Genomic DNA, 17,623 nt, shown 5'->3' with positions numbered 1-17,623 from the left:
TCCAGGCACTAATAACTAGATAAATGTAAAAGAACTAGCGTCTCCTCCACACACACCTCCCATCAGAAATCATGTCACTTGAAAATCGCTGTTGGTGAAGAGAAAAGCTTATTTTCCTCTATTCTTTAGTCCAGTCATTCCAGAAATAGCTGGTATTTTGGTTTTCATTTCATTTCCAAAAGAGAGAAAAATTGCATCTAGGTAGAAGCAAGACCACATCTACCCCATCTGCCTCTCCTCTCAGTCTGGACCAGAAGGAATATTTGCCATGAATTTAACTGACAGCTAAAGGACAACAGAATCATGTCCCTCATGCTGGCTCTGAAAATCCATTGACATTTTTTCTAGAGTCATGTGAGGTGCTTTGTCTCCCAGTAGCTGGAATGAAGTCCCCAGGTAATACAAGTGGCCCTCTATGGCCGTGATCAGCAATGCACAAAATTCCCCTTATTTGAAAAGATAACTATTCAGTGTCTTCTTGAGCCGTCTGGGTCTCAAGGCGCCCAGGCCTGTGACCTCACAAAGGCTATTCCAGCGCCTGAAGGATTCATGTTTCTGACTGAATCCTTTCCCCAGGACTGCCTGAGTAAATCACGCAGACCAACCCTACTTGTAGGAGCCCGCCATCTGGCAGGGCAGGCAGATTCACACACAGCTAAGTAACATGTATGGAGAAGGCTAGTGTGCGATCAGTAGGCAATGCTATGGGGCAGCTTGCCTTTCTGCATCAGTAAGCAGGTGCTATTTTCTTGGAGATGGGACAGAAACTGTCATATCTGCCTGCCCCACCCAGGAGCCCTAGCTCTAAAATCTTTAACACTGGTGGTTTTTTTTAAACCAGTAGAATGGCCATGCCTATTATGGTCCCTGTGAGAGGCCATGCCCTTAGTCTAGCAAGCTGCCATTGGGTAGAATGTTTCTGGCTCCTCTTGGGGAATTGTCTGAATTGATAATATGATAGTAGGGATTCATCTATCAACTGAGCTGAGAGTCTAGTGAACAGGATAGGAAGGAATCAAGCAGAACTCTGAAGTAGTGAAAACCATTTTCTCAAGTGGCTCACAGACTGCTCTGGGGGTGAGTCCCCATATCCTAGATGGGGGACCACCTCCAAAGCACCTGCACACAGAAGTGGGGGTAGTCTTTAGGAGGGGAGGCAGAATGACTCGGTCACATGTCCATAATGACCCATCATGCCCCTCCAGCTGTGGACAAAGTTGTGTGTCCATTGCTGGGAAACTCAATTCCTCCTTCCTGGCCTTGGACGCTGGGATGATTCAGGAATTCTGAGAGCAGGCCCCAGGAAGGCTTGTGGGTTTGGGGGTGAGCTCAGTGAACGTGAGGCTTCCTCCTTCCCCAGAGTGTTGACTCTCTCTGCTGGCCCCTGTCCTCCATGCTGTGTGATGGGGTCTGACGCTCCCTCCTGCCATGCTCCATTGCCCCCAGCTCATCAGAGCACCGTGGGGAAACTCAGGTCTAAACTCTGGCACCACCACTTACTAGATGTTTGACGTCCAGCAAGGGACTTCGCCTCTCTGAACCTCGGCTCTTTCATCAGAGGGGGGATAATACCTACTTATGAGATAATCAACTTTTAATACCTTGGCACATAGGCAGTCCATAAATCTTAATTCTCTTCGTTCCTTACTCCTTGGCTTCCCTGCAAGCCCATGGGAGAAGCAACCAGGAAAGCAGACGTTGTGGTCTAATTCAAACAGGAAAAAGAAGTCTGTTTGCCCTGCATCTCCTTCCCCAAGTCCTCTTCAACCCTGATGGCCAGTGAAGAGCAGTTAGGCCATCCTCCCTACCTTCTCCTGCCCACCATCTCCCAGTCCTGTAATTTCTGTCTAGTCCTCAGTTCAGGAGCCTAGTTCAGAGGGAACAGTGGATTTGGACTCTCCAGGATGAAGTGGTCTGGAGTTTAAGCATCAGGACAAAATCTGATGTCCCTGGCTCTGGGCTCCCAGGTCGGAGGCTGACACCCTTCTCCTCTAGCTCAGGACAGGGGATCTGTCCCAGATTTTCTCTAGAATCTACCAGGATGCACCTGTGGTGTCTGAACATCCAGTTGTTGGAGAAGGCATATGCCCAGATACTAAGTAAATACAATGCTTTTTAAAATACAGCACTTTGAAGCTCACGAAGCTCTTTCATAGATGTTATTTCATTGGCTCTGAATGGCAAACCTGTGGGGTAGGTATTTCCCCCATTTTGGAGATGAGATAAACCAGGCCCAGAGAGGTTAAGGAACTTAACCAAGGTCACACAGCTTGTTAGTGAACTAGTAAGCCAGTTCTTCTGGCTGGCACAGGGAAATGTGTCTCACTCTGTGATGGGTAGAAGCGTCCTGCCTGTCCTAAACCTTAAGTCCAATGCCCAGTGTGGTGGGGCAGAGCTAGGGGAGGGGCTCACCGTGGGGTGGTTGCCTGCTGTTGTCTGAAGACTGAATGCCCTGTTTGCTGTGCTGTGCCAGTGTCAACACTACCTTGTAACCCTTGTCATATAAACAATGCCACATCTGCTCAGAAAGGAAAGGATAAGAAGAAAGCCAAGTATGATAGCCTTCAGGAGTTGAGAAAGAATAAGAAGGAACTGGAATTTGAGCAAAAGCTTTACAAAGAGAAAGAGGAAATGCTAGAGAAGGAAAAGCAACTGAAGATCAACCGGCTGGCCCAGGAGGTATGTGTCCTGCTCCCAGGCCAGGTGAGCATCCCTGGGACAGTTCGGTTGGTCCCCACCACGCTCTCAGGGAACCAGATGGAGTTGCTCTTCCCAAATGCAGTCCAAGGATGGAGTGAGCCTGGCCCCCTCCCCAGGCTGGAGAGTGACATCTTCCTACCTACCCAGAGTCATCTGAGACTAGCCTCTGGCTTAGTGTATGTTTGGGATCGAGACGGGCCCCCTTGCTCAGGGGCTGGCCTCTCTGCCCAGATTGTAGGTCTCAGGTTAGCCTCTACACATGTGGCTAGAGATTTGAGTCTGTCCTCTACTCCCACCACCCCCAACCAGAGTATGAGCCCAAGGCTAGGCTGCTCCACCCTCCGTGTGGCTGTGAGGCTGCCCTCCCTGCTCAGGGTTTGAGTCGGAGGCTAACCCTCTGTTCAGCTGTAGATCTGAAGTTAGCCTTCTACCCACCTGTCATTAGATCTGGGTCAGTTTGACACCCCCCTCCCCAACCCAGGTTATGAATCCAAGACCCGTTTTCCCCAATCTGCCGTGTGTCTGAGGGTATGGGTCTGAAGCTAACCCCTTTAGGCGGGTGGGGTGTCTTGAGGTTATCCCCCAATTAATCAGGCTATGAGTTTGAGGCTGCTCCCATCAACATGAAATGTGTCTGAGGCTAGACCTCTTCAACCCAGGAATATATCTAAGGCTGTCCCCTTCAAGACATGTCAAAAGTAGTCTTCCAGCATAAGTAATTCCTATCTCCTAGGTAACTCCCTAGCTGTTGGAGAGATTCCTGGTTTCGCTTCTCTTTAATGCTTCCATGAATCAGAATGCCAAACTGATTAGATTACAAATCCAGAGAAGTCCTGAAAAATGTGAAGTGCGTTAGATCTCTCATTAGGAGCAAATTAGCTAAAAAATTAAAGATAAAATTGGGCTTGTGCTCCTGAGGACAAGGCGGCCTGGAGGGGGGATGAAAAAGAGTACAATTGAACTCTTGGAAGGTGCTGAGAGCCTATAAAAGGACCATACTTGGAGAATCATAAGAGACTCAGGGTTGGTGGGGATCCTGGGGGCCAGCTAATCCCACGCAATGCACGAGCCCCTTCTCGGATTTTGCCTGCACCTGCCGTTAGCTAGCCCAACACCCTAACACCCCCTCCCCCTTATTTCCACCTCCTCTGGGGCAGGTAGAACAAGCCCGGGGCTTTTTTTAGGTAATTGACACACCCAAGAGTACTCTGGGTTTTTTTAAGAAGTGCTTCTGTTCTACTGATTTGAGTGTGCCGCCCACATGTGACTCAAGTGTGCCCTCTGTCCTCTCCATTTTGCGCTGGCCTTGGGTCCCAGGTATCGGAGACAGAGCGGGAAGACCTTGAGGAATCGGAAAAGATTCAGTATTGGGTGGAAAGGCTCTGTCAGACGCGCCTTGAGCAGATTTCCTCTGCTGATACTGAGATTTCAGAGGTAACAGAGCCCTTCTTTCCACATAGACCCTCCTGCTGCCTTCAGGACCACCCACCCTGGGGACAGCGGCAGGCAGGATGGCCACTGGCAAGCTTCACTGTGCAGGGCCGCCGACCAGCCCACTCCCCCTTCCTCTCTTGAGGAGGGGGGCATATCTGTATTTCTGGGATTATCTCCAGAGTGACCACTAAGTCCCAGCTCATCTGAGATGATCCCGGTTAGGCCTGTTGTCCTGGCATAATTACTCAGATGTCCTTTTCACTGTCAAGTGTGTTCCAGTTGAGATGACTATTGGTCATCTAATTGGTCATCTAATGGATTATATGGTTGCCTTCTTACCACCCACATAACTTGGGGCTCCTCCTGCATTTGGGCACTCCCTACTGGCCACCTCGTATGGGATCAGCTGGGCACCCAGGTGGCAGAGAAGTGACACCCCCGTGGTTCTGGTTTGAGGGTGGTGGGTCTTCAGCAGCAAGAGAAATAAGTAGATGAGCATTATACTCGATGTATTGTGAAGTGGGGCACTAAGCAGTTACAGAACTTCCTTGCAACCCCCCAGATGACCACAGGGCCCCCGCCTCCCCTGCCTTCTGTGTCTCCCCTGGCCCCACCCCTGAGACGCTTCGCAGGTGGGCTGCACCTCCACACCACTGACCTGGATGACATCCCCTTGGACATGTTCTACTATCCCCCCAAGACTGCTTCTGCCTTGCCTGTGATGCCCCACCCTCCAGCCTCCAACCCACCCCCCAAGGTCCCCGCGCCCCCTGTCCTTCCCTCATCGGGCCGCCTGAGTGCCTCATCCTCACCCTGGGTGCAACGCACTCCACCCCCCATTCCCATCCCTCCCCCACCATCCATTCCTACCCAAGACCTCACTCCTACCCGCCCGCTGCCCTCGGCACTGGAAGAGGCACTAGGCAACCACCCCTTCCGCGCTGGGGAGACAGGCAATCCAGCAGAGGACTGGGAGGCAAAGAACCACAGTGGGAAGCCAGCCAACTCTCCCGTCCCTGAACGGAGCTTCCCACCCACCGCAAAGGTACTACCTCTGTTCTGCATGCTATGCTGGGAAGCAGGAAGAGTGGGCCGGGCTGCTGTTTCCCAAGTCCTCCTCTGTTCCTGTGAGTGGAGACGGGAAGAAGCATCGCCCCCACCCCATTTTCCAAGAACGAGCTCCCCAGACTGCCTGTTGTGGATGTCCTGCATGTGTGTGGTTTCTGCTGATTTTGAAGTGCTGTATTGTATGGTGAATTGCCTGTGATACTTGGGATGAGCAACATTGTATCAGTGTTGATTGCTCTCTCTTTGCTCTGCTTCGCTAGTATGGGCTGGTAACATTCAATGTAGTATTTGCAAGGCTGTGTTAATGAAGAGCCAGAGCTCTATTTATATGACAGCCAGTTGTTTCTCGATGTTAGCTCAGAAAGCTTTGAATATGGGAAATGAATTCTCTGTTTAACAGGGGAAAAGGGGGGTGGGAAGCAGGGGAGCAGTATTAGGCTCTGTAAATGAGGTGATAACACTGTCCAGTTATTAGGACATTACTGTGCCATTTTCTATGGCACTTACCAACTACGTTAGCTTGAAGCATAATGCCCATAAATTTCTGGCCAACTTCCAGCTACAGAAAAAATGAAAATGGATAGTTCCTAGAAAGCTCCAAATTTACTACTAAAAGATTAGGGATCTTTTTCTTGGATGTCAGCAGGGAGAACAGTGATCTTTCTCAAAAAGACATTTCTCATTAATTGTTCTTAACCCAAAGGCTAAGAGGCGATCCCCAAGGAAGAGATGGAGCTTTGATCCTTTGGAGGGAAAAACAAAATATTTCTCTGCTCCAGTAGCTGTGAGGCTAAGACTCCAGTCAGAACTACAGCAGCTCATGTCAGCTAAGAGTGGGGGTTTGGGGGGAGGGTAGTCAGTAGTACCTGATCAGTTGTTTTTATTAACCTTTCCTGCATGGATTTGAGTTCCTGCATGAAGTGCAGAATAAGCATCTCAGAGCATTCAGGAGCGCTTGGGGGAAGGGATGTGGGAATGAAGAAAGTGCCAGATGCTGACGAGGCTGCAGCTGCCAGCAGGGCACTCTCAGAGGGACTCCCGGTGGGGTCCTGAGCCCTGAGCTCTGACAGAGAGAAGTCTGTCTGTTCCAAGGATGTCTTGCCCCAGAGACCAGGCAGCGCATTTTGCAGGGGCTGAGTTAGCCTGGCAAAGAGGCCCACATCCTTCTTGTGAGTGGCCCCCACCAAGAGGGGCAGCAGCTTTCCCTCAACAAATTTGGCTCAGTAATCAATTGAGCACCTTCCTTGTGCTTACGTGTGTGGAAATGGGGAGCTGTGCTTAAGCAGACACAGAGGCAATTGGCACACCTGTGCTCTCCAGGACTTTGCTGTCTGAAGGATTAGCAGCTGACCAGGCAGGATTCAGCTATAAAATTGGCACAGGCTAGGTGCTGTGGGAGGGATTCATTCTAATGGGAAGTTGAAGGCACCTCTGTAGAGCTGAGCCTTGAGGGATGGTGATACATGGAGGATGGGAGAAGGGCATTGCAGGTGCAGGGGACATAACGATGACAAGAAGGAACTACCCAGGTTTGAATCCTGGCTCAGTCACTGGCTAGATGACTTTGGGCATGCGTTATTTCATCTATCTGAACCTAGGTATCCTTGTCCGGAAAATGGGAATGCTGACGGCACCTACTTATTATGAGGATCAAATGAGTTAATACATGAATTCATTCTAAGTTAATACTTGGGAGAGTGGCAGGCACATAGGAGGTGCTCAATAGACATTACCTATGCTCAGTGACAGAGCAGGGTACAAGACAATTTGGGTGAAGCTGCAAACTTGAGATCAGAGGTAAACTGCAACCTTTTGAGTCAGGGTCAAAATTCAGAAACAGGGTCCAACTTTCTTGGATTTCTCCAGGCATCACGAAGTTCCCACTGTTAGTTCCTGATCAGAGCAGCGAGAAGGTTAAAAGCTCTCCCCACACAAGGAGCCTCTGAAGAACTGGACCCTAAATCTCTTAAGTGACATCAAAGCCAGTGTTGTCCCTGATGCGGAGGCCAGGGGTCAGCTGTTTTGGTTAGCTTCATCCTGCTCGCGTCAGCACTTTGGTCCATGCACCGCTGACCCTGCCCAGCCTTCTCTTCCCTGCATGCTACTGGCGAGTGTCATCAGTGCTGCAGTAGGACGTGTGGACCATCACACATCTGCACAGTCAGCCCCGCCACCAGCAGGTCTCAGGTGGTGGAAACAAACACCTGTGTCAGGTCGGCACCTGTGCCTGCCACACAGGCACCTGCCAGGGGAAGGTTTTCAGAGCCATGTGTACTCCCAGGCACTGCCCCATGCACCCACCATAATACTGAGTCATTCATTTACTCATGTATCATGTTTAGTGAGCACCTACTATATGCCAGACACCGTGCTGGGCACCAGAGAACCACCACAAAATAGGCAGCCCACTCCCTGTCTGAGACTGTCTGGTGGGAGGACAGACAAGTAAGCAGGAAACTCCCACACTACCAGGGCAGATGAGGGAAGCACAGGTGCTGTGTTGAGGGGAAGGGGTGGAGAGGAAAAGCTCAAGGAATGGTCCCCAAAGGTGGTGATACCCAAGCTAACACCTGGGAAGGTAAAAAACCCTCAAGGCAAGAAAACTGGGCATTTTGGAGGCTCAAGTTAGGTAGTGTGAGAAGGGCGAGGAGTGAGGGATGAGGCTGCCAAGGAAAGTAGAGAAGCTCATGGGGGTCGAGCCAAGGAGTTTAGTAGTCAGTGGGGACCCATGAAGGGTTTGGGGCAGGGCTGTGACCCGATTTGTCTTGCCCAAGATGATCAAGTGGGTTAGAGCAAAGCAGACGTGCTGCATCAGCTCTCCTGGATGCCGCGCTTACTGGTCCTCCCTCCCAAACCCCCACCCCTGTGCCCACCCACCAGGAACAGCAGGTGCTGCATGCGCAGTCCGGGAACTGCAACGGTCTCCTCTGGGAGAGAGGAAGCTGGATGGCACCCGTGGCCACCGAGAGAGAGCCTTGAAAGTATCCTCTGACTGACAGTGCCCGCTGGTGCCCCCATAGCAGGCTCTGGCTCAAGTCCCTGATTCCTCAGAACCACCCCATAGTTTCTGTGGCCTCAGGACACACTGTGGCCAGTGGACTTCTTGTCCCTGTCCCTAGGACATCCGGCAGGGTGAACGGACCAGGCTGGCTCAGTGCATGGTGTGAATTTGCCTGTGTGTCAAAGTGCCGTGGTTGGCCTGGGCCACCCGGGCCATGACCTCACATGGGTCTCTCTTTAAACTAACCCCGTAGACATTTTGCCCAAGCCCACAGCCTCCACGAGGCCCTGGCGTGTCCACCATCTCCAAACCTGTCATGGTCCACCAGGAGTCCAACTTCATCTACAGGCCAGCTGTGAAATCCGAGGTCCTGGTAAGCCCCTTGGGTCCCCTCCAGGGCATCTCCGGAGGAGCAGACATGGACTGTCTCCCCTAGCTGCTACTGCCTCTAGAGCGAGGTGGGAAAAAACTCACATCAGATGCCATCTTGTCACCTTCTCATTAGCCAAGAGGTGAATCCACATAGGTATAGGTGGATGTTGCCACAGCCAGAGAAATGCCTGTTTCTCACTTGACCAAACAGCTTAGAGCGCCATCTAGAAGTAATAATATGGTTCCTATTGTTAGCCCTGTTTAACACTTGAGGAAACTGAGCTTAGAGAGGTTAAGTAGGTTGTCCAAGGCAGAGCCAGGACTGACAATTTACTCCAGTCTTTCAGACTCCAAAGCCCAAACTCCTACGTACTTGCCATTTTGCCAAAACCTGCAGTGATTCCAGTTGCCCTGGCCTGCGCCCCTAAGGCCTGTCGAGGATCACCCTCAGATGCGGAACTGGCCAAAGCAGATCCACTTCCCTTCTCCACTTCCTGTCTCACTCCTCACTGCGGCTGGGAATGTGGGGTGTGGCCCTGGGGGGGGGGGGAGGGTCTGCCCACCCCCAGTAACCCACGCCTGAGCAAGCTGGGACTCAGGTGCACCCCCTGCAAGGGTGCTGGCCCCTGACAGACCTCCCACCCACAGCGGGAGGAGTCATGCCACAGTTCATATTCCCCTTTCAAGGAAACCCTATCCAAATGTTAGGGTGGAGTAGCTCAGATACTTATTTTGAGCTTTAGCTCTCCAAAAAGCAAAGTTCACGCTCCTGTGACAGCCTGCTGATGTCTCCGCATTGTGTTTTCAGGCTGATGACAAGGGGTGGTGTCTTCTTGACTAGGACTAGGTAGCTGCTGCATCTGGGGGCGTTGAGGGGCCCCTCGCATAAATCAGGCTGCGTCTGCCTGGGGAGGGATGTTGGCCAAGTAACCCCAGGCTGGCAGGCCCAGGGCTTGGCACCAGGGGGCAGACGAAACCTGTTGGTAACATCCAGCGTGGAACTTTTTTTTTTTTTCTGGCAGCCACAGGAGATGTTGAAGAGGATGGTGGTTTATCAGACAGCGTTCCGACAAGTAAAATGATACCCGTCGTGTGTCTGTGGTCTTCCCCACCACCCTCTGCCCCTCCCACTCTGACCTCTCTGGGAGTGCCTGTCAGCTTGGAGGTGGCCCCAAGCGTCATCTTCCAGGAGCCTCAGGCCCAAAACTGTGTCCTGTTACCTGTGGCCAGGGGTTTGGGGGGTGTGTGTGTGCGTATGTGTGTGTGTCTCATATCAAGTGGGGATCCTGGGCTTGTGAGACCCCATGGCCAACCTGAGAAAGCAGCAGTGTCCCTGGGGGCTGGCTTCTTTTGCTGCTATTTGTTCATAGAGGAGCAGCAGAGGGACCCCTCAGAGGGTCACAGAGGCCAAGATAGGTTCTTGCTGCAGCTCTAGAGAGAAAAAGGGGCTGCCTGAGGTGTTTCCCGGCCCCCTCCCATGTCTTGCCTCCTCAAGGCAGATCACAGCTTCACCAAACCCCACTTGGCCCCAAACCACCATCAGGGAGGAAGTGGTGGCCCAGGTCCTCCATCTGCAGGGGGCGCTCCTGTGCACAGGGCCCCACAGAAGTCCTTGCTGGTCCATGAGTGGATTCAGGCAGGCAGCCACTTATCCTCCCACCTCCTGCGGCTTACATCCTCAGAGCCAGCCATTGGATTGGCTGTCTCATTGCTGATGAAAGAGACCCCAAGATGGAGATCTTGCAGCCAACATCCTCACCAATAACCGAATATCTGACTACAGGCTGATTTGACTGCAGGCAGGGAACAAAGGGGAGGTGTCAGCTGTACAGTGAGATGGGGGGGTCTGCAAAGGAAACTGCCCCCAACGCAGGACTGAGCAGTGACAGGTGACAGCTGACACTTAGCTGTGATGTGCTAAGCACTGTTTCTTTTTTTTTTTTTTTTAAGTGTTTCTTTTATTTTTGAATCTAAAATTTCAAACTAATTTTTAAATTTTATTTGCTTTTTTTTAATTTTTAAATTTTATTTTATTTGTTTTTTTATACAGCAGGTTCTTATTAGTCATCAATTTTATACACATCAGTGTATACATGTCAATCCCAATCACCCAATTCAGCACACCACCATCCCCACCCCACCGTGGCTTTCCCCCCTTGGTGTCCATACATTTGTTCTCTACATCTGTGTCTCAACTTCTGCACTGCAAACCGGTTCATCTGTACCATTTTTCTAGGTTCCACATACATGTGTTAGTATATGATATTTGTTTTTCTTTTTCTGACTTACTGCGCTCTGTATGACAGTCTCTAGATCCATCCACATCTCAACAATGACTTAATTTCGTTCCTTTTTATGGCTGAGTAATATTCCATTGTATATATGTACCCCAACTTCTTTATCCATTCGTCTGTCGATGGGCATTTAGATTGCTTCTGTGACCTGGCTATTGTAAATAGTGCTGCAATGAACATTGGGGTGCATGTGTCTTTCTGAATTATGGTTTTCTCTGGGTATATGCCCAGTAGTGGGATTGCTGGATCATATGGTAATTCTATTTTTAGTTTTTTAAGGAACCTCCATACTGTTCTCCATAGTGGCTGTATCAATTTACATTCCCACCAACAGTGCAAGAGGGTTCCCTTTTCTCCACACACTCTCCAGCATTTGTTGTTTGTAGATTTTCTGATGATGCCCATTCTAACTGGTGTGAGGTGATACCTCATTGTAGTTTTGATTTGCATTTCTCTAATAATTAGTGATGTTGAGCAGCTTTTCATGTGCTTCCTGGCCATCTGTATGTCTTCTTTGGAGAAATGTCTATTTAGGTCTTCTGCCCATTTTTGGACTGGGTTGTTTGTTTCTTTAATATTGAGCTGCATGAGCTGTTTATATATTTTGGAGATTAATCCTTTGTCCGTTGATTCACTTGCAAATATTTCCTCCCATTCTGAGGGTTGTCTTTTCGTCTTGTTTATGGTTTCCTTTGCTGTGCAAAAGCTTTGAAGTTTCATTAGGTCCCATTTGTTTATTTTTGTTCTTATTTCCATTACTCTAGGAGGTGGATCAAAAAAGATCTTGCTGTGATTTATGTCAAAGAGTGTTCTTCCGATGTTTTCCTCTAAGGGTTTTATAGTGTCTGGTCTTACATTTAGGTCTCGAATCCATTTGGAGTTTATTTTTGTGTATGGTGTTAGGGAGTGTTCTAACTTCATTCTTTTACATGTAGCTGTCCAGTTTTCCCAGCACCACTTATTGAAGAGACTGTCTCTTCTCCATTGTATATCCTTGCCTCCTTTGTCATAGATTAGTTGACCGTAGGTGCGTGGGTTTATCTCTGGGCTTTCTATCTTGTTCCATTGATCTGTGTTTCTGTTTTTATGCCAGTACCATATTGTCTTGATTACTGTAGCTTTGTAGTATAGTCTGAAGTCAGGGAGTCTGATTCCTCCAGCTCCGTTTTTTTCCCTCAAGACTACTTTGGCTATTTGGGGTCTTTTGTGTCTCCACACAAATTTTAAGATTTTTTGTTCTAGTTCCATAAAAAATGCCATTGGTAATTTGATAGGGATTGCATTGAATCTGTAGATTGCTTTAGGTAGTATAGTCATTTTCACAATATTGATTCTTCCAATCCAAGAACATGGTATATCTCTCCATCTGCTGGTATCATCTTTAATTTCTTTCATCAGTGTCTTATAGTTTTCTGCATACAGGTCTTTTGTCTCCCTAAGTAGGTTTATTCCTAGGTATTTTATTCTTTTTGTTGCAATGGTAAATGGGAGTGTTTCCTTAATTTCTCTTTTTTCATCATTAGTGTATAGGAATGCAAGAGATTTCTGTGCATTAATTTTGTATCCTGCTACTTTACCAAATTCATTGATTAGCTCTAGTATTCTGGTAGCATTTTTAGGATTCTCTATGTATAGTATCATGTCATCTGCAAACAGTGACAGTTTTACTTCTTCTTTTCCAATTTGTATTCCTTTTATTTCTTTTTCTTCTCTGATTGCCGTGGCTAGGACTTCCAAAACTATGTTGAATAATAGTGGTGAGAGTGGACCTCCCTGTCTTGTTCCTGCTCTTAGAGGAAATGCTTTCAGTTTTTCACCATTGAGAATGATGTTTGCTGTGGGTTTGTCATATATGGCCTTTATTATGTTGAGGTAGGTTCCCTCTATGCCCACTTTCTGGGTTTTTATCATAAATGCGTGTTGAATTTTGTCAAAAGCTTTTTCTGCATCTATTGAGATGATCATATGGTTTTTATTCTTCAATTTGTCAATATGGTGTATCACATTGATTGATTTGTGTATATTGAAGAATCCTTGCATCCCTGGGATAAATCCCACTTGATCATGGTGTATGATCCTTTTAATGTGTTGTTGGATTCTGTTTGCTAGTATTTTGTTGAGGATTTTTGCATCTATATTCATCAGCGATATTGGTCTGTAATTTTCTTTTTTTGTAGTATCTTTGTCTGGTTTTGGTATCAGGGTGATGGTGGCCTCATAGAATGAGTTTGGGAGTGTTCTTTCCTCTGCAGTTTTTGGGAAGAGTTTGAGAAGGATGGGTGTCAGCTCTTCTCTAAATGTTTGATAGAATTCACCTGTGAAGCCATCTGGTCCTGGACTTTTGTTTGTTGGAAGATTTTTAATCACAGTTTCAATTTCATTACTTGTGATTGGTCTGTTCATATTTTCTATTTCTTCCTGGTTCAGTCCTGGAAGGTTATACCTTTCTAAGAATTTGTCCATTTCTTCCAGGTTGTCCATTCTGTTGGCATAGAGTTGCTTGTAGTAGTCTCTTAGGATGCTTTGTATTTCTGCGGTGTCTGTTGTAACTTCTCCTTTTTCATTTCTAATTTTATTGATTTGAGTCCTCTCCCTCTTTTTCGTGATGAGTCTGGCTAATGGTTTATCAATTTTGTTTATCTTCTCAAAGAACCAGCTTTTAGTTTTATTCATCTTTGCTATTGTTTTCTTCATTTCTATTTCATTTATTTCTGCTCTGATCTTGATGATTTCTTTCCTTCTGCTAACTTTGGGTTTTGTTTGTTCTTCTTTCTCTAGTTCCTTTAGGTGTAAGGTTAGATTGTTTATTTGAGATTTTTCTTGTTTCTTGAGGTAGGCTTGTATAGCTATAAACTTCCCTCTTAGAACTGCTTTTGCTGCATCCCATAGGTTTTGGATCGTCGTGTTTTCATTGTCATTTGTCTCTAGGTATTTTTTGATTTCCTCTTTGATTTCTTCAGTGATCTCTTGGTTATTTAGTAACGTACTGTTTAGCCTCCATGTGTTTGTGTTTTTTACGTTTTTTTCCCTGTAATTCATTTCTAATCTCAGAGCATTGTGGCCAGAAAAGATGCTTGATATGATTTCAATTTTCTTAAATTTACTGAGGCTTGATTTGTGACCCAAGATGTGATCAATCCTGGAGAATGTTCCATACGCACTTGAGAAGAAAGTGTAATCTGCTGTTTTTGGATGGAATGTCCTATAAATATCAATTAAATTTATCTGGTCTGTTGTGTCATTTAAAGCTTCTGTTTCCTTATTTATTTTCATTTTGGATGATCTGTCCATTGGTGTAAGTGAGGTGTTAAAGTCCCCCACTATTATTGTGTTACTGTCGATTTCCTCTTTTATAGCTGTTAGCAGTTGCCTTATGTATTGAGGTGCTCCTATGTTGGGTGCATATATATTTATAATTGTTGTATCTTCTTCTTGGATTGATCCCTTGATCATTATGTAGTGTCCTTCCTTGTCTCTTGTAACATTCTTTATTTTAAAGTCTATTTTATCTGATATGAGTATTGCTACTCCAGCTTTCTTTTGATTTCCATGTGCATGGAATATCTTTTTCCATCCCCTCACTTTCAGTCTGTATGTGTCCCTAGGTCTGTAGTGGGTCTCTTGTAGACAGCATATATATGGGTCTTGTTTTTGTATCCACTCGGCAAGCCTGTGTCTTTTGGTTGGAGCATTTAATCCATTCACGTTTAAGGTAATTATCGATATGTATGTTCCTATGACCATTTTCTTAATTGTTTTGGGTTTGTTTTTGTAGGTCCTTTTCTTCTCTTGTGTTTCCCACTTAGAGAAGTTCCTTTAGCATTTGTTGTAGAGCTGGTTTGGTGGTGCTGAATTCTCTTAGCTTTTGCTTGTCTGTAAAGCTTTTGATTTCTCCATCGAATCTGAATGAGATCCTTGCCAGGTAGAGTAATCTTGGTTGTAGGTTCTTCCCTTTCATCGCTTTAAGTATATCATGCCACTCCCTTCTGGACAAGCACTGTTTCTAAATACTTTACATACTTTAACTCTTTTAATCTTTACCAGAACCTAGGAGGTAAGTGCTTTTATCACCCCCATTTTATAGATGAGAAACCAATGCAGAGAGATTACGAATCATGCCCTTGATGGCACAGCTAGTGTCAGACCCTGGATTTGAATTTGACCCAGGAGGTCAGGCTCCATAGTTGGGCTCCTAAATCCTATGCCATCCTGCCTCTCAGGATGAAATAGACATTTAAGGGTTTTGTTATTCAAGGCACAAATAGGTCTCGAAGAGAGAGAGGTAGGAAGGTGAGGAATCCAAGGGCCCAGACTGGGAGTCAGACCTTCACCTCACTGCCCGCTGACGGGGTGACTTGAGCATGAATGTCACCTCTCTGGGTCCCAGTGTCTCCATCTGTTGGACGAAGGGCTGGACTCCCTCTTCAAGGGCCGACCCGCGATAGTGACTTATAGGTCTCTAATCTAAATTCACATAAGACACAAGTCCTTGCCATCCAGCCTGTCGCTGAGAGCAGATTCTCAGAGGGAAGGAGAGAGGGAAGCCCATAGCCAGCCCTGCTCACTTTTCCAGAAGAAACAGCCAGGGGTAGGCAGGGTTCTCTCCGTGAGAGAATTGACTCCACATCCTGCTTAATGACTCCCCTTGCCCGTGGATTTGCTGTATCCCTTCCTCTGTCTGCTGCCCTGACACCCACACACCGACCTGGGGGTGGCCTCAGAGCTGGGCCAGGCTGGAGACCCCCAGGCTTTTCGGGGTTGAGCCCGGGAGATGAAGGCGAGTGAGGAGGCAGGGCAGGCAGATGCCCAGGGATCCGTCTGCTGATATCTGGCCCCTGTCTTGAGCCCAGAGCTTGGTTGCTGCATGCTGGGCATAGAGGAGGATGTGACCTCCCCGTGATGCCAACCACAGGCCCCAGGGGACACTTGGTGTGGCCCAGGTGACTGTATGCTGGGGGGTGACTCCACTCAGTCCAGCAAGGCTGCATGGGCACCTGTCACAGGGCTTCTCCTTTGCTTCCACCTTCCTGTGGGGACTAACTGAGGCTTTGCTGCCCTCGGGCTTAGCATGCCTGGCCCCTCAATCCATGGACCCTGGGCTCCTGCTCTCTGTGTGTGACTCCTGGGAAGACAGTGCTTTTCCAACTCTGCTCCCCCTTCTCCCTTCTCACCACCTCGCTTGGTGAGAAGGGCATATTTTGGGGGATATTGTTCCCACAGCTCCCACCAAGCCAGGTCCCCGGAGCTGAGCGTCCCCCTCCTCCCCTGGCTAGGTTCTGGGGGGAGCCTTACCTTCTAGATAAGCATTACGTTAAGAACAGTGCAGGCGCTGGGCAAGCACAGACAGCCCTCCTTTTCCTCTGGGTGCCTGATGTCCCTTCCCCACGCCCATCATGTTGTGACTGGTTTCCCCAGGGAGCCTCTTGAGCAGTATTGTCCTTCTTTGGGGTCAGAGCACTGGGTGGAGAAAAGCTGGGCTTCATCCCCAGAGCCTGGACCTGGCCTCAGGTGGGCACTTGGAGGAACTGAGAAAGAGCCTAAAAGACCTGAAACTGTGGGCAATGAGACCTTCAGCAAGGCTGCCCAGACCACCTAGATGTCAGCAGGTGCCCCTGCCAGCCACAGATGCCCACCCCTCTGGAACAGTGCAGGGTCCAGGGCCAGGGTCCTTCAAATGCTTCCCGTAGCTTCCCGCTTCTCCCAGGCAGGGGTGCTCTGGCTGTCAGGGCTGCCAGCCTCCTCCCCGAATCCCCCATGCAGTCCACAACTGGCCCCTCACCCCGCCACTCTCTCCCCTACCTCCTAGCCATTCACCGTCTTCCTCCGCCCTAAGCTTCTTTCCTGCAGTGACTCTCAAGGGCCTCTGCTCTGAAGCCCTAACACCCTCCCTTTGCTTCCAGGATTTCCGGAAATACGAGGAAGGCTTTGACCCCTACTCCATGGTGAGAGATAACTCTCCTCCCCTGGGGAGTAACCCCAGGAGTGGGGGGTGGGGGATTACGGTGTGTTTGGTGCTGGTGCATTGTGGGCTCTGAGGGCCCTGGGGATGAGGCAGGGCGTGTGAACAGCCCCAAGGAGGCCCCAGCTGCTCTTCCCTGTGTGGGCTCCTTTCAAACAGCATTCCATTGTGAACTTGTGTGTGTGTGTTTGTATGTGTGTGTGTGTGTGTGTGTGTGTGTGGTTTACAACAACAGTTACACTTGCTGAGCACTAACTACATACCAGACACTGTGCTGTGTGTTTACAAGGCATGCTCTCGCCCAGTCCTCACAATAATCCCAGGGAAGAACGACCTCTGTGTGTGCGTGTCCATGGGGCCCCTATGGGGCCTGGGACCTCCAGCTGAAGACTGATGGGGATGAGGCTGTGCAAGGTCCCCTTGACCATGTGTTCTGTGGGGCCCGATGTCCCACAGGTGCCTGGCTTTCCCTCCCACCCCTGCCCCCACCTGCATCCTTCAGGCAGGCATCCTTCATCCCCACTGTCTTTTCCCTCTAGTTCACCCCGGAGCAGATCGTAGGAAAGGATGTCCGGCTCCTGCGCATTAAGAAGGTACCCGGGCACACGGAGGTCAGGCGGGGACCACGCTTCTTTGTCCCTGCCCCCTCCCATCTTAGTCCCTTGTTTCTCCTACTCTCAAGGTGACTCCTGGGGGACCCCTCAGATCCCCACTCTCCTCTTTCCCCTTGGGAACACCCCTTCCTATTGCAGGACCACACCCCCAGGCCCCACTTGGCATCCATGCCCCATTTTC

General features: G+C 48.7%; 1 protein-coding gene across 2 annotated transcripts in view; it reads left to right on the top strand.

Annotated features, from left to right (window-relative positions):
• Positions 1-17,623, top strand: part of USH1C (USH1 protein network component harmonin) — a 52,245-nt gene that overhangs the window by 27,344 nt on the left and 7,278 nt on the right. For both annotated transcript variants that reach the window (XM_059929578.1, XM_059929579.1), the window contains 2 exons: positions 16,770-16,811; positions 17,368-17,421. In XM_059929578.1, the coding sequence (XP_059785561.1) occupies positions 16,770-16,811; positions 17,368-17,421 (96 nt within the window). The remainder of the gene's footprint in view (positions 1-16,769; positions 16,812-17,367; positions 17,422-17,623) is intronic.

Source organism: Balaenoptera ricei, chromosome 8, assembly GCF_028023285.1.
Source record: "Balaenoptera ricei isolate mBalRic1 chromosome 8, mBalRic1.hap2, whole genome shotgun sequence".
Taxonomy (NCBI): Eukaryota; Metazoa; Chordata; class Mammalia; order Artiodactyla; family Balaenopteridae; genus Balaenoptera; species Balaenoptera ricei.
The sequence above is the reverse complement of the archived record's forward strand: the minus strand, read 5'-3'. Positions and strand labels throughout refer to the sequence as shown.